This window comes from Dipodomys ordii, unplaced genomic scaffold (assembly GCF_000151885.1).
Source record: "Dipodomys ordii isolate 6190 unplaced genomic scaffold, Dord_2.0 Scaffold107, whole genome shotgun sequence".
NCBI classification, from domain to species: domain Eukaryota; kingdom Metazoa; phylum Chordata; class Mammalia; order Rodentia; family Heteromyidae; genus Dipodomys; species Dipodomys ordii.
Window position 1 is genome coordinate 4,038,128 of NW_012267323.1, and position 15,702 is coordinate 4,053,829.

At 51.5% G+C, this 15,702-nt stretch overlaps 1 protein-coding gene across 1 annotated transcript in view; it reads left to right on the forward strand.

Annotated features, from left to right (window-relative positions):
- Positions 1–11,529, forward strand: part of LOC105994609 (cytochrome b-c1 complex subunit 1, mitochondrial) — an 18,128-nt gene extending 6,599 nt beyond the window's left edge. The window contains exons 2-13 of the mRNA XM_013028223.1: positions 93–233; positions 2,864–2,950; positions 5,075–5,204; positions 5,392–5,590; positions 6,108–6,187; positions 9,020–9,135; positions 9,377–9,520; positions 9,651–9,811; positions 9,936–10,021; positions 10,452–10,540; positions 10,803–10,878; positions 11,333–11,529. Of these exons, the coding sequence (XP_012883677.1) occupies positions 93–233; positions 2,864–2,950; positions 5,075–5,204; positions 5,392–5,590; positions 6,108–6,187; positions 9,020–9,135; positions 9,377–9,520; positions 9,651–9,811; positions 9,936–10,021; positions 10,452–10,540; positions 10,803–10,878; positions 11,333–11,397 (1,374 nt within the window). The 3' untranslated portion in view covers positions 11,398–11,529. The remainder of the gene's footprint in view (positions 1–92; positions 234–2,863; positions 2,951–5,074; positions 5,205–5,391; positions 5,591–6,107; positions 6,188–9,019; positions 9,136–9,376; positions 9,521–9,650; positions 9,812–9,935; positions 10,022–10,451; positions 10,541–10,802; positions 10,879–11,332) is intronic.
- Positions 11,530–15,702: the final 4,173 nt, after the last annotated feature.

Below are 15,702 nucleotides of genomic sequence, written 5' to 3' on the forward strand. Positions count from 1 at the left end.
GGGAGGGCTTCGGGCTGGGGGGGGTCCCCACTTGCTCGGGGAGGCTGGTGAGGTGAGCCCCCCCCCCTCCTGTGGTCGCTCTGCCCCCGCAGCCGGCCTTGCTGAGGACGCCCGCCCTGCGCCACACGGCCACCTTCGCCCAGGCCCTGCAGAACGTGCCCGAGACGCAGGTCAGCGTGCTGGGCAACGGGCTGCGCGTGGCCTCGGAGCAGTCCTCCCAGCCGACCTGCACGGTGAGCGGGCGCCAGGGTCCGTGGCGGGAAGGGGTGTCTGTCTGTCTGTCTGTGTCTGTGTGTCTGTGACCTTGGGTTCCAAGTCTGGGTCATTCACTTCCGGATTGGTCCCCATCCCTATCCCCACAGCCCTACCTTTCTCCCTCCTCCCCCCCAACCCCCCTCTAATCCTGGGGCTTGAACTCTGGGCCTGGGCGCTGTCCCTGAGCTGCTTTTGCTCAAGGCCGACCAAACTTGAGCCCACAGCACCACTTCCAGCTTTTTCTGTGGATGTGCTACGGAGGAATCAAACCCAGGAGCTTTGTGCATGTTAGGCAAGCACTCTACCACGAAGCCACCTTCCCAGCCCCAAGCCCTACCTTTTTTTTGGGGGGGAGGTCCAGTCGTGAGGCCTGAACTCTGGGCCTGGGTGCTGTCCCTCAGCTCTTCAGCTCAAGGCTAGCACTCTACCACTTACGCCACAGTGCCACTTCTGGCTTTTTTCTTTTTGCTTATGTGGTGCTGAGGAATCAAACCCAGGGCCTCAGGCATGCAAGGCAAGCGCTCTATCACTGAGCCACTTTCCCAGCCCCCTTTTTTTTTGGGGGGGGTTCGGTCATTTCGGTCATGAGGCCTGAACTCTGGGCCTGGGTGCTGTCCCTCAGCTCTTCAGCTCAAGGCGAGTGCTCTACCACTTGAGCTACAGCACCACTTCCGGTTTTCTGGTGGTTAATTGGAGATAGGAGTCTCATGGACTTTCCTGCCTGGGCTGGCTTTGACCTGTGATCCTCAGATCTCATCCTCCTGTGTAGCTATAAGCATGAGCCACCAGTGCCTAGCCCCTCATTTTTCTTAAATGTATTAATTTTTTTATTAAACAGTTTTTTTGTTATAAAAGTGAATTACCAGGCTAGCACTTTACCACTTGAGCCATAGCCCCACTTGTGGTTTTTTGTTGTTAATTAGAGATAAGAACTTCACTTTCCTACTGGCTCAAACCACAATTCTCAGGAGTGCGCCACTGGCAATCCTCACAACCCTGCTTTTAACTTCATAGGGCAGCCCTCACTATAATTAGTAGTCATGGTGGCTATGGAAGCGGAGTGAAGGGGGCGTGGCAGGTCAAGTTTTGTCCAGCTTTTTGTTCATTTGTTATGAGAGATGTGTTCATGTTTCTGTCTTACAGTAAAGACAGAAACCTAAAATTGATAATAGCACATGGCTGATGCCATAGGAGGTTGAGATATGAGGACTGAGGTTCGAAGCCAGCTCCAAAAGATAAATTTGAGACTCTTTATCTCTAGTTAATCACCAAAAGGCTGAAAGTGGAGCTGTGGATCAGTGGTAGAACACAAAAAGCTCAGGGACAATGCCCAGGCTCTGGGTTTAAGCCCCAGTACCAGCACCAAAAAAAAAAAAAAAAAGCCAGGTAGGTGGTATAGCCCCTGCCTTCCAAATGTGAGGCTCTGAGTTCAGACCCCAGTGACAGACAGACACAGGCACGTGCACACACATGCACACACACAAGTTACTGGAAGGTTACTTAATATGGTAAAAAAAAAAAATACCAGTAGAATAGTAACTTAAACCAGAAACTAGCTAGTTTGTTTGCTTTCTTAATTTCCTTCCTTCCTTCCCTCCTTCCCTCCTTCCTTCCTTCTTTCCTTCCTTCCTTCCTTCCTTCCTTTCTTCCTTCCTTCCTTCTTCTCTTTTTCTGATGACACTGGGGTTTGAACTCCTGAGTAGCTATACAGCTTGAACTACTGGTGCCCCACTAAGCTTTTTTGTTGTTTATTTGGATAGTCTCAGGATTTTCTGCCCACTGTAGCTTTGAAGTGAGATCCTCAGGTCTCAGCTTCCTCTAATACATAGGATTACAGATGTGAGCCACCATCACTTGATTTTTTTTTTATCACTATTGTTACTATTTTGTTTATGTGGCACTGAGGAATTGAACCCAGGGCCTCATGCATCATGCTAGGGAAGCACTGTACCACTAAGCTATGTTTGCAGCCTCAAATTGTTTTTTTGAGACAGGATCAAGGCTGGCCTCAAACTTACTCCTTTTGTCTTTGCCTCCCAAGTACTGGGATTACAGGTATACGTTACCATGCCAAGCTTCTATACAGTTTAAAAAAATTTTTTTTTCCAAATTGATTGTGTGTGTGTGTGTGTGTGTGTGTGTTGGTATTGGGTCTTGAATTCGAGTCTCATATTGTCTAGGCTGGCTTCAAACTGCAATCCTCACATCTCAGCTCCTGAGTAGATAGGATAACAGGTTTGGGGGTTATAATTTTTTAAATGGAGAAAACAAATTATTGTGGCAAACAGTAGACTTTGTGCCTAGGACAAGTATTGAAAAGAGACTTAATTTCTTTATTGTGATAGCACCAGGTAAATGGCCACAATTTAAAATATCCTTGGATACTCTTGATAACTAGTCAGGAAATAGGGTGGGAAGGACCAGTGTGACTAGTCATTTGGTTGACCCTTCTATTCCTCCAACCATAGGAAGTCTACTGGCACACTTGCCTCTACCTTGGGACCCATGAAATCCTCTGTGGGGATTGTGTTGAGCTTACTCAGGCTGGCTTATGAGTGGGGACTAAGGGTGATTTGTTTGTTACCTTTGTTGGTGGCTGCTTGTCCAGGTGGGAGTGTGGATTAACGCTGGCAGCCGCTATGAGAACCAGAAGAACAATGGGGCAGGCTACTTTGTGGAACATCTGGCATTCAAGGTGAGACTTGTAAAGTTTGTCTTCTCTGGGCTTAGCACTTCTTGTTCTTTTGTTTTGTTTTGTTTTTGTTCAGTCGTGGAGCTTGAACTCTGGGCCTGGGCGCTGTGCCTCAGCTCTTCAACTCAAGGCTAACACTCTACCACTTGAGCCACAGCACCACTTCTAGTTTTTCTGGTGGTTTATTGGAGATAAGAGTCTCACAGACCTTCCTGCCTGGGCTGGCTTTGAACTGCCATCCTCAGATCTCAGCCTCCTGAATAGCTAGGATTATAGGCATGAGCCACTGGTGCCCACCTAGTGCTTCCTGTTTTGAGGATGGGGGTCAGAGACAATTTACCTCCTGATTGTGGACCTCAGTTGGGGGAGTGAGCTGGCTGGTCTTTCTGGAAGGAACCATATGGACTTAAGCTTCCTCTGAGTAATGTACTTTTATGTTGAGCCTCTCTATGAAGCCTGAAGAGCTGAGAAAACCCAAGATGCTACAGGCACTTTTTGCCACGTAGGGGAGGCCTGTGGTTTGTACATGACTACATGTAGACTTAAAGAATTTGCCTTATGGGCAAACACATGATAATAAACTTATGAGCATAAGGCTGGGAATGTGGCTTAGTGGTAGAGTGCTTGCTAACATGCATAAAGTCCTGGGTTCAATATCTTAGTACCACATAAACAGAAAAAGCCAGAAGTGGCACTGTGGCTCAAGTGGTAGAGTTCTAGTCTTGAGCAAAAAAAAAAAGCTCAGAGACAGCACCCAAGCCCTGGGTTCAAGCCCCAGGACTGGCCAAAAAAAACAACAACAAAAACTTAGGGTCACAGGATGTGGAATACCTAGAGGTTCATTTATTCTTTATTTATTTAGCCAGTCATGGGGCTTGAACTCAGGGCCTGGGCACTGTCCCTGAACTTTTGCTCAAGACTAGCACTCTACCACTTGAGCTATAGCACCACTTCTAGCTTTTTCTGTGTATGTGGTACTAAAGGATCGAACCTAGGACTTCATACATGCTAGGCAAGCACTCTTGCCACTAAGCTACAGCCTCATTCCCAGCCCCCTGGAGATCATTAATTAAAGAGATGGTGATAGTTGGTTGTGGGCCTTGAACTCATGGCCTGGGTGCTATCCTTGATTTTTTTTTGCACTCAAGGTTAGCACTCTACCATTTTGAGCCACGACTATTCTTGTTGTTTTCTGTGGTTAATTGGAGATAGAAGAGTCTCACTGAATTTCCTGTCTGAGCTAGTTTCAAACCTTACTCCTCAGATCTCAGCCTCCTGAATAGTTAGGATTACAGGCATGAACCTGTGATCCCAGCATCCAGTGAGGCCCATGAATTTTGAAAGTGGTGAAGAAAAAATGGACAAGGGGGTATATGATTGTCAGGAATACTGAGTCAGAGTAGGGAATCTTGGAAGCACAGGTGCATGCTCAGTTGTATTGTGTGTGCTTGCCTGTCATGAGACAGAACCTGAGGCTACCCTTCTGCCCCTGTGCACACCTGGGACTAGGGATGAAACCTCCGAAGGTGACAGTTAGTACACACACAGAGTCGTGTGAATGGCATGGCTCAGAAGGTAGATCTCCTCACTTGAAAACTGGTGTGTGTGGTAAGGTGGGGGGAGGGCTGGGAATGTGGCCTAATGGTAAGAGTGCTTGTCTAGCATGCATGAAGCCCTGGGTTCCATTCCTCAGCAACACATAAACAGAAAAGGCTGGAAGTGGTGCTGTGGCTCAGATGGTAGAGCGCTAGCCTTGAGCAACAGAGCCCAGGCTTTGAGTTCAAGCCCCAGAACAGACAAAAAAAAAAAGGTGTGGTCTTACCTAACCATGGCTGTCAGTTAGGTGGTAGGGAGTACTAGTCAAGTCAGGCTGTTCAAGAAGCTCTGAATATTAGGTAGCCCTTGTTCTGGCTATGTCTTTTCTCCTGACTGGCTGGCTCCAGTTTTAGGAGAAACTGTGACGTCAGTCAGCTCAAAACCTGCTTACTGCTCAGTGAATATAGCACTAAAGAAAGTACATGTGCACTGCTGCTCCTGCTGGGTCTTTAGCCTGTAAAGATAGGGTTCCTGGGCTCATGGATGGCTCCTGATTGGTTCCTGATTGGTCTTGTTGATGCCTGGACCCAGGGAACAAAGAATCGGCCTGGCAATGCCCTGGAGAAGGAGATAGAGAGTATGGGGGCCCATCTGAATGCCTACACCACTCGGGAGCACACAGCCTACTACATCAAAGCTCTGTCTGAGGACCTGCCGAAAGGTAACATCTGGAAAGGGAGTGATCACAGTAAGTAGGGCAGGAGTCTAGAGGAGCAGAGGACAGAGCCAGATGTCCCATGTCAATCAGAAGAGAGAGCACAGCAGCCAGAGATGCCGAACCTGGGAGTTGGTGCTGTCATGAATCTGCACTGGCCCCACTGGGTCCCTAAACATGTCTTTGTGTCCAGCTGTGGAGATTCTGGCTGATATTGTGCAGAACTGCAGCTTAGAAGACTCTCAGATTGAGAAGGAACGGGATGTGATCCTGCGGGAGATGCAGGAGAATGACGCATTGATGCGGGACGTGGTCTTCGATTACCTGCATGCCACAGCGTTCCAGGGCACACCTCTAGCCCAGGCTGTGGAGGGCCCCAGTGAGAACGTCAGGTGAGAGCCAGCACAGATCATGGAACCATAATGCCTTCTGGTCATGTTTTGAGTTAGCCAGATGTTGGTGGTGTTTCTTTTCCTAATTCATGTAATTGGAGACAATGTCTATGTGGCCATGTGGTTCCCACAAGCCCTTTTGAATGGCTGTGTGGTCTTCACTTAAATCTGAGGCTCTGTTTAGGATATGTTTTCCCTGCGTGTTCAGACAGTTTGAGGGAGAGAGCCCCCTCAGTATCCCTCCCATGTGGCTTCCTGTTCTCTGGTGGGGAGTGGGCTGGGAGAGCTCACACCCTCCTCAGAACAGGTTGTGAAGCTGCCCTTTGTCTTCGGAAGAGTGGATGACAGACCAAGGGGAAGGGACCTGTTCTTCAGAGAAGCCATGCTCCTTCCTGATCCCATTTTGTCAGCCAACTTGCTGTGGGTTGGGAGAGGAGTTGAAAGGCCCATCCACATGTAGATGTGCACACCACACAGACTTGGCTTCCCTGGTGAACAATGGCTGCATCTCTTGCAGGAAACTGTCTCGTGTAGACTTGACTAACTACCTCAACAGTCATTACAAGGCCCCTCGCATGGTGCTGGCAGCAGCTGGAGGTAAGTGATAGGCTTGTCGAAGCCCTAGACAGGTGAGCTCTCACCTTGGTCCTTGAAGTCAAGATCCCCTGGTTCTGATCATAGGAGGTCTTTCACTCCAAGAGAATCTGTTGTGAAGCTGGGATTGGTGGCTCATGCCTGTAATCCTAGCTGCTTGGGAGGTTGAGATCTGAGGATCTTGGTTCAGAGCCAGCCTGGGCAGGAAAGTCCATGAGACTATTTCCAATGAACCACCAGAAAACTGGAAGTGACACTGTGGCTCAAAGTGGTAGAGTGCTAGCCTTGAGTGCAAAAGGTCAGGGACAGCACCCAGGCCCTGAGTTCAAACCCCATGACTGACTACAATCACAACAAAAAAAGAGAACCTATTCTTGATCAATCTTAGAGAGGAATGACTTTCCTTGTGTGCTCTCAGTGGAGGCAGAGAGTGGGGAGGTGGCCGACTGTGAGAGCTGGATTCTATTCTGCAGCCACTCCACCACTGAGACTGGACACAGGAGAGCACACCCCCTTCTAGTGTATGCCTCAGTTGTGCTGCTAGCCCTTCCCCAGACCTCTCTTAGTCTCCTAGGTAACCAGGATACCCAGTCTGTGGGCAGGTAGACATCAACTCCTAGGCCCATTCCAAGCTTGCGGCCTTGCTATTGGCTGAGTTGTGAGATGATGCACACTTGATGATAGACAGGGAGGGCCTTGAAAGGAAAACACAGAATAGTAGAGGAGTGGGTTGGAAATACGGCTTAGTGGTAGAGCACTTGCCTAGCATGCATGAAGCCTGGGTTTGATTCCTTAGCACCACATAAAAAGAACAAAAAATCTGGAAGTGGCTCTGTGGCTCAAGTGGCAGAGTGCTAGCTTTGAGCAGAAAAATATCAGGGACAGTGCCCAGGCCCTGAGTTCAAGCCCCAGGACTGACAAAAAAAAAGGGAGACTTCACTAGGCACCCAAAGGTAGACTTATATTGAGGGTGAGGGGTATTGTAGCCCATCAGAAACATGTGAAGGACGGTTGGTGTTTGTGGGGGGACATGGATTGCTGTATGTTTTGAGGCTTGCTCTACTGCTAGGGATGGGGCCAGAGCAGAGGCCAGCCAACTAGGGAAGGTATGGCATGTATCCAGGGAGATGACAGGAAGCCGCAAGCCAGTGACTCATACCTGCCATCTTAGCTACTCAGGAGGCTGAGATCTGAGGATCGTAGTTCAAAACCAGCCTGTGTGGGAAAGTCCATGAGGCTTATCTCCAATTAACCACCACAAAACCAGAAGTAACCCTGTGGCTCAAGTGGTAGAGCACTAGAAATGAGCTGAAGAGTTCAAGGACAGAGACCAGGCCCAAAGTTCAAACCCTGTGAGAGATGACAGGAGCTAGGGAGAGAAGTGGATGGACTCAGAATGGTTTTCTGATACAAGTCTGAATATGAGTGATATTCCTTATTTATGGTCCTGGGAACTTGAGTGTGGGAACAATTAAAAAAAAAAAAAGGCTGGGAATGTGGCTTAATTCAGTCAGGGACAGTGCCCAGGCTCTGAGTTTAAGTCCTGGGACTGGTAAAAGAAACAAAAAAATCTTAGCTGCTGGGCATCAGTGGCTCACGCCTGTCATCCTAGCTACTCAGAAGGCTAGATCTGAGGATCAAGGTTCAAAGCCAGCTGGAGCAGGAAAGTCTGTGAGGCTCTTATCTCCAATAAACTACCAGAAAACCAGAAGTGGCACTGTGGCTCAAGTGGTAGAGCACTAGCATTGAGTTGAAGAGCTCAGGGACAGTGCCCAGGCCCAGATTCAAGCCCCATGACCAACAACAACAACAAAAAACCTTAGCAGGGTGCTGATGGTTCACACCTGAGATCTGAGAATCATGTTCCTTTTTTTTTTTTTTGCCAGTCCTGAGGCTTGAACTCAAGGCCAGGGCACTGTCCCTAAGCTGCATTTTGCTCAAGGCTAGCTCTCTACTACTTGAGCCTCCTTGCTACTTCCGACTTTTTCTGTGTTTGTGGTGCTGAGGAATCAAACCCAGGGCTTCATGCATGCTAGTAAGCACTCTACCACTAAGCCAGTCCAAGGATCATGTTTTGAAGCCAGCCCAGGGCAGGAAAGTCAGTCCATGAGACTTCCTATCTCCAATGAATCACCTGAAAAACAGAAATGGAGCTATGGCTCAAGGTGGTAGACCACTAGCCTTGAGCACAAAAGCTCAGGGACAACGCCCAGGTCCTGAGTTCAAGCCCACAACCTACCAAAATGAACTTGAATGGCATCTTTGGAGCCAGGAACCTAATAAACTCCTGACATGTCTGACTATTGGGTCCCTTCAGGACTGGGGCAAGTTGTCCACTGAGACAGTACTTATCAGTCAAGGCACTTGACTTGCTGAGGCGCAATCCACCATGGGCCCTCAGGGCATGAGTTTGTCCTGTGTGGCTTGCCAGTGACCCCAGTCTCTGGGGATCCCAGAGCTAGTCAGGACCCCACTGTAACAGCTCTTGGTGCTGTCCAACTTGCCACCTCCTTCAGAGCCAGCAGATTGTAGGTGAGCTTGAGCGACAGGCACCCAGGTGGCCTCATGCCAGTTTTGCTTCTTCTAGAAAGGAAATTTGCACTTGGGTCACATGGTAGCCCTTTTTTTCAATTTTAAGTTGAGAGTGTTGCTTCTGTGTGTGTCTGAAGCCAGGGAAACTTTTTAGCCCTTGAAGCAAGAACTTCCTGAAGGATCCTCTTCCTGTCCTGATGTATCATCTTGCTGCTGGTGTCTCCCACTCAGGCAGGATCTCGGCCCTGTGTGTTGTGATTTGGACTCAAGCTGATCACTCATAACTACTGTTTGTCTCCTCAGGGGTGGAGCACAGGCAGCTGCTAGACCTGGCCCAAAAGCACTTCAGCAGTGTGTCGGGGAAGTACGAAAAGGATGCCGTGCCCAGTCTAATTCCATGCCGCTTTACTGGGAGCGAGGTATGCCTGATGGGTGGGCGTGGCACTTGGGGCTGGAGACCTCTGGGAAGACCTGCTGAGGGCATGGTTCTCTCTGTGACTCCAGAGATGCCTCAGGAGTTGGCAGTGGGTTCCTGTGGTGGCGGCTGCTCACCGAGCAGGTGCGCGCACATGCCCATGCACGCTCCACCCACACCAGCTGTCCTTTCTGTTCGCCCAGGAAATGCAAGCTGTCCTTCAGCCTTGACCTCTGCTGTTTCAGATCCGTCACCGAGACGATGCCCTGCCTTTGGCCCATGTAGCCATTGCAGTGGAGGGACCTGGCTGGGCCAGCCCAGACAATGTGACTCTCCAAGTGGCCAATGCTATCATTGGTCACTATGACTGCACTTACGGTGGTGGCAAGGTAAGTGCCAAGTGCAGGCCTGGGGCCTCGGCTTCAAAGAGAAGGGGCTGGGTTGGGGGCTCCAGAGCTGTGGGATTGCACTGGCTGCAGACAAGAGGGGAGGCCGACCCCCCACCCTTGTCCCTGGCAGCACTTGTCCAGCCCACTGGCTGCAGTTGCCGTCACCAACAAGCTGTGCCAGAGTTTCCAGACCTTCAACATCTGCTATGAAGAGACTGGGCTCCTGGGTGCACACTTCGTCTGTGACCGCATGACTATCGATGATATGATGATCTTCTTGCAAGGCCAGTGGTGAGTGCCAGCCCAATGCTAGTGGGTGGGTTAGGGGCCTTTGACCCAGGGTAATGGGAGGCCAAGAGACCACACACCTCCCAGAATGAACACCACTTACCAGCTGTCTTCATTCTTGCTTCAGGATGCGTTTGTGCACCAGTGCTACAGAGAGCGAGGTGACGCGGGGCAAAAACATCGTCCGAAATGCCCTCGTGTCTCATCTGGATGGTGAGCTCTGTGGCCCTGTAGGGAGAGTGTATGTCCTGGCAGCAGCGATCTGGTATGGCCACCATTCCTAACCAAGTGGGAAAGGACCAAGTGGCACTGTGGCTCAAGTGATAGAGCACTAGCTTTGAGCACAAAACCTCAGGGACAGCACCCAGCCTGAAAGACCAGCAGAAAATGAAAACCAAAACCAACAGAGGAGAGCCTTGAAGATCATGCCATATTCCCTCCCACTGGGTTTGGAGCTTCAGGTGTAGGTGGAAGTGAGTGGCTCAGGTCAACAGCTTGTCACCATAGTAACTAAAAGCTGTCATTGTAGTTGGGGTGAGAGCAAATTCCTAGAAGTCCTCATCAACCTGACACCAGAGGCTGTGTGACTGTGGGCCCCCGATTAAACAGGATGGACCTCTTAAGCCTTCTCCCACCCCTGAAGGTACCACTCCAGTGTGTGAGGACATCGGGCGCAGCCTTCTGACCTATGGCCGCCGTATCCCCTTGATTGAGTGGGAGAGCCGGATTGAGGTAACACGGGGCCCTGCGGAAGACCTGGGTGGGGGCAGCTGCTTCTCTAGGCATCCCTGTCGTCCCAGGCCGTCGCCCAGGGACAGAGGGCCTTGAAGGGCCGTGGGAATAGATGGGGCCCATAAACCTCCACAGCAGGGAGAGCCATCCACATTTCCCCTCTTGTGTTGGGGGCCAGCTCCATGGTACATGTGAGAGATCCCTGTCAGCCGAGATGGTGCCCGGTACCTGCCATTTAGCCAGCCCTCTGCTGTCCCTACAGGATGTGGATGCCCAGATGGTGCGGGAGATCTGCTCCAAGTACTTCTATGACCAGTGTCCCGCCGTGGCAGGGTTGGGTAGGTACTCCAGGAGGTCTCTGTCCTTTGTTCAGGCAGGCCATGGTTGTGGCCTTCCCTTCCTGCTCTGTTCCCCACCCCCAGTCTACACTGAGAGATGCAAGTTGAGGCTCCCAGGACCCCCACCCCACCCCCAGTAGCCTGGCTGCCAGGGAGTTCTTGCTCAGAAAACCTGTTCCAGCAGCTCCCTGTCTCCTTGCCAAGCAGCCTCCACTAGTACCACCCACCCCCCACCCGCCAGGTAACGGGGCACCCTGGGCATGAGGTGGGGCTCCCAAGGCCAGAGCATGAAGGGACAGGCTCTGTACCCTTTGGGGAATGTGCTCTTCCTCTTTTCACTCAAAGCCTGTCTTGTGCTGCCCTGGGCAGCAGTTCTGAGCTGGGTGTGGCACAGGGCCAGGTGTCCCTGTGCAGGCCAGGCACCCCACCCTGACACCCCACCCTCTCCCCACAGGCCCGATCGAGCAGCTCTCAGACTACAACCGGATCCGCAGTGGCATGTTCTGGCTGCGCTTCTAGGCAGGAAGCCTGTGCAGGCAAGAGTGCAGGGCCAGGGTTTATGGTGTCCCCCCCTCACCCCACCACAAACATACCACTCCGGCTCCTCAAACCCCCTTAGCCCGTTACCACCAATAAAGTCCTCTGTTGAGAGTTGTGTGTCCTTCCTCTGGCATCAGCATGGTATCCATCGGGCAGCAGGTTGGGGAGCAAAGACGTCTTTCCCAGTTTTATGCCCCCTGGAACATTCTGGCTTCTCACAGGCTGATGTGTCCTCAGCCAGGGGCAAGCGTGGGGGCTGCCACAGAGAGGCCGGAAGACTTTGATGATTGCAAGGAACCGAGCCCAGATGTTTCCACTCAACTCCATGGGGGATGTTCCTTAGCAGCCTGTCTCAAGAGTGGGATATGGGAATCCCTGGAAATTAGAACCCTAGCCTGTGTTCTTGTAGGGGTCCCCATTCTGGAAACTGGGGGCTCCTGTAGGAAACTCCTCACTGCAGACCCTGTAGGGTTGCCTTCTGGTCTCTGGTGTAGCCTGGAGGTGACTAGGAAGAGCCTAGGCTATCCCTAAGGAAGCCTGCTGTGTTTACTCTGGATTTTGAGAGAGGATAGCCTGGGGCACAGTGTTCCCATTGCGTTTCTACTGCTGCCTAGACAGGCAGGGCAGGAATCCTTTGCTTCCATTTGCCACTGACTCAGGCTCCAAGAATAGTCGTGAGCTCAGTGAGCTCTGAGCCCCCTCCCTCATCTAGATCTGTCCCAGGCAAGTCCTGAGCTGTCGGCCTGCCGATCCCCTCCCCATCTTCCTGAGGCAGCCAGGACCTAGTGGAACTCCCAGTTGCTTCGTCCTTACACCATGCCTTGGAGCTCTGTTTCCTAAGTCAGGGGAGCAAGTAGGCCTCTTTTCCTGCATCCCCTATCGTCCCTCCACACCCAGATTCCTGGGGAGCCCAGTGGAAGTAGAAGGGCCTTTTTCCTGTGAGCAGAGGTCCTTGGACAAGGTTCGTTGAAATCTGAAGTTCCTCCATTATCTAGCCTAAAAAGTAGCTAAAACAAGCCTCTTATTCATTCTGTCCCAGTGCCTTGACTTCATCCCTTCTTGTTGCCATAGGTATTTATCAGATGGCTTCCAAAGCCTAGGATTGGCACACTAGGCAGATCAGCTTCCTACTGTGTGGCTGGAAGGAGAGATACTGTTCATCAGTGAGAGCCCTGACTGGCCTAACCCTAGCTACTTGCAGATGTGGCATCCAGGTACAGGGAACAACTGCCAAATCTGATGCCCTCCTAGTGAGCTTCTGGAGGATGGAACTTGATTTCTTCCCCCTATCAGTGTCTTAACCACAAACATGCTGGACAAACATGCCACAGACATGCTGGACATAGGAAAACTTGAGCTGTGCTGAGTGTCTGGTCTTGCATTTCTTTTTTTGCGGGGGGTGGGGAGTGGGAGGTGGGGGGTGGGTGGAGGTTGCAGGGAAGAGGGGCAGTCCTAAGACTTGAACTCTGGGCCTGGGCACTGAGCTTCTTCAACTCAAAAGTTAGCACTCTACCACTTGAGCCACAGCGCCACTTCCTGCCTTTTCTATGGTACTGAGGAATAGAACCCAGGGCTTCATGCATGCTAGGCAAGCACTCTACCACTAGGCCACATTCCTGGCCCTAGTCTTGCATATCTAAGCCAGGGTATTTGATCTTTCTTCAAGACATCTTGAGGTGCACTGGAAGTTACTATGAAGAGAAATGACTTGTTCAGAACCGAGAACTATTACTATGGGGACTCAGGCATCTGACAGCTAGTGACTGAAGCCAGTCTGGGAAATATGGGAGGGATTTGAACTCAATGAACCCCTATTGTCCTGATGGTATGCTACAGGTAGACATTTGCTTCCAGGGTTGTGCCAGGAGGCTGCAGCCAGTGCCCTCAAGTCACACTCCTGCTCCAGAGACTCAGTACCTGCAGACCTGCACTCAGCCCAGCCTTGCTTCTTTCTTCCCAGTAGCCTCTCCTAGCATCCTTGTGTGTGATGCCCACACCACAGCAGATTCTCCTTTCTGTGGGTACTTTAGTAACCTGCATCCCTTAAAGGCATGTCTATACTGTCCATGCCATCTCTGCTCACTGCCACCTACCCTTGCAGAGCCTGAGGGCAACTCCAGCCTTCCCGGGCAAAAGCACTATTTAGTCAGCGTTGGATGGACCTCACTAGCTGTGGGTTTGGCCATGCTAGAGCCAAGGGAAACATATGTCACAGTTCCCACCATTCCCATCTCTCCACTCAGCCTGTGGATCACCAAGGGAGCATGGCTGCCAGGGCTAGGTATATTGGAACAGGCCCGGAAGCAATGGGGACTATAGATGTGTTTTGGGGTTTTGTTTTTGCCATTCCTGGGTTTTGAACTCAGGACCTGCACACTGTCCCTGAGCCTCTTTTGCTCAAGGCTAGCACCCTTACCACTTGAGCCACAGCACCACTTCCGGCTTTTTCTGCTTATGTGGAACTGAGGAGTGGAACCCAGGACTTTATACATTGTAGGCAAGCACTCTACCACTGAGCCACACTCCTAGCCCTTGTTTGTGTGTTTAATCAGTCATGGAGGGCTTGAACACTGGGCCTGGGTACTGTCCCTCAGCTCTTCAGCTCAAGATGAGCCCTCTACCGCTTGACCCACAGTACCACTTCCAGTTTTCTGGTGGTTAAATAGATAAGAAGAGTCTCATGAACTTTCCTTGCCTGGGCTGGCTCTGAACCACAATCCTCAGACCTCAGCCTCCTGAGTAGCTAGGATTACAGGCGTAAGCCACCAACGCTCAGCTCCTTGTTTGTTTTCTTTTTGAGATAGGGTCTTACTTTGTATCAGATTGGACTCCCAACTCACCATCTTCTTGCTTTCTTCTTCCCGAGTACTGAGATTACAGTAGTGCACCACGATGCCTAGCTTGTGCTTTTCTGTGCCCGTCCAGAATTACCTAGGCAAGAACATAAAAGAGGGCAGGGTCCAAGTGAAGGCTGGCTTTTCTTGGGGGGTTTCTTTCTGCGTTGGTGTATTGTCCACCTAATGAACAAATCTGCATATAGAAAGATTTCCTCAGGGCAGTGGCCCTGACCTTGGTGGAGTAGGGATTGGGAAGGAGAGGGACTGTCCACCGTAACATGTCAATCAAAGAATGATCAGTAGTGAAATAAAAGGAATAGAAACCTCGAGGCAGTGGGGAAAGGGTAAGGGAGTTGGGTACACAGAGTCTACCAAGTAGAGTTGATGGAAAGGACTCCTACTAGCCAGAATGAATCTAGGTGGTGGTGGTGGGGGCGATGGGAGGGAGACCCGGCCCACCAGTGAGGGCTTGGGCAGTAGGAGGTGAATTGCCGAGAGATGAGCTGTCATCGTGGGTGGCCCAAACATAGGGACACCCCCCCTCCCTTGCAAACACAGCTGGATGGCATCTGCCTGGGACCGCTCAAAGCATGGGGTAAGAGGCCCTGGGATGAACATGTATGCTTAAACATGACACACATCCTCTCCTCCTTGGCTTCCCTCTCCAGGGAAGGAGGGCCTGGGGGGAGGGCAGAGGGGAGGCATGTATGACTTAGATCCAGCCCAGTGGGACCCTTGATCTTTCCAAGATAGCCTAGGGTCTTCCTCATTTGTTGGGAGCTACTCTTTCCCATCAAGGGCATTGGGGTGGGGCACAGGAGGTCCGCTAGACAGAAGGATGTCTGATTCACGGGAGTGGCCTTAAGTCGGGACCCATGGCCTGCGGGCTTGTCTGGGCACCCCCCCCCCTTACAGGGTTAGGGGGGGTGGCTGAGTCATCTCCAGCTGTAGCCTCCTCCTTATCATGGCGTTGCCACCTCTTTGGTCCTCAGGAACCTAGCCACATTGACTTAAAGCAGCTGTGACCTTCAACATCTGTCAAGAGCCTGAGTCAGGGGCTGCTTGCAGCAGGGCAAGGGGGGAGAGGTTCCCAGAAGTCATAAGAAGGGGACCCTTGGCTCTTAAATGCATCATATTTGTTGAGGAGGGGGTGGGCGGCAACCTCTCCAGGAGGTGGGTGAGGGCAGGCTGAGCCCCAGCCTGCTGCTCCACCTCTTTGGGCTCAGGGACTTTCTGTGCCGGCAGTAGGCGGGACTACAGCTTGCAGCGGGGCGGCTGGCAGAGGCAGCCGCGGCGGCCGGAGAGCAGGAGGGCAGCGGCGGTGCAGGCAAGACTGGAATTTCGGGGTGCAGTGGGGGCAACTGGGCCTGGCTCAGACCAGCCAAAGCCCCAGGGGCAGGGGAGGTGCGGGGGCAGAGATCCTGGCTGATCTTTTCTATCATCCAGG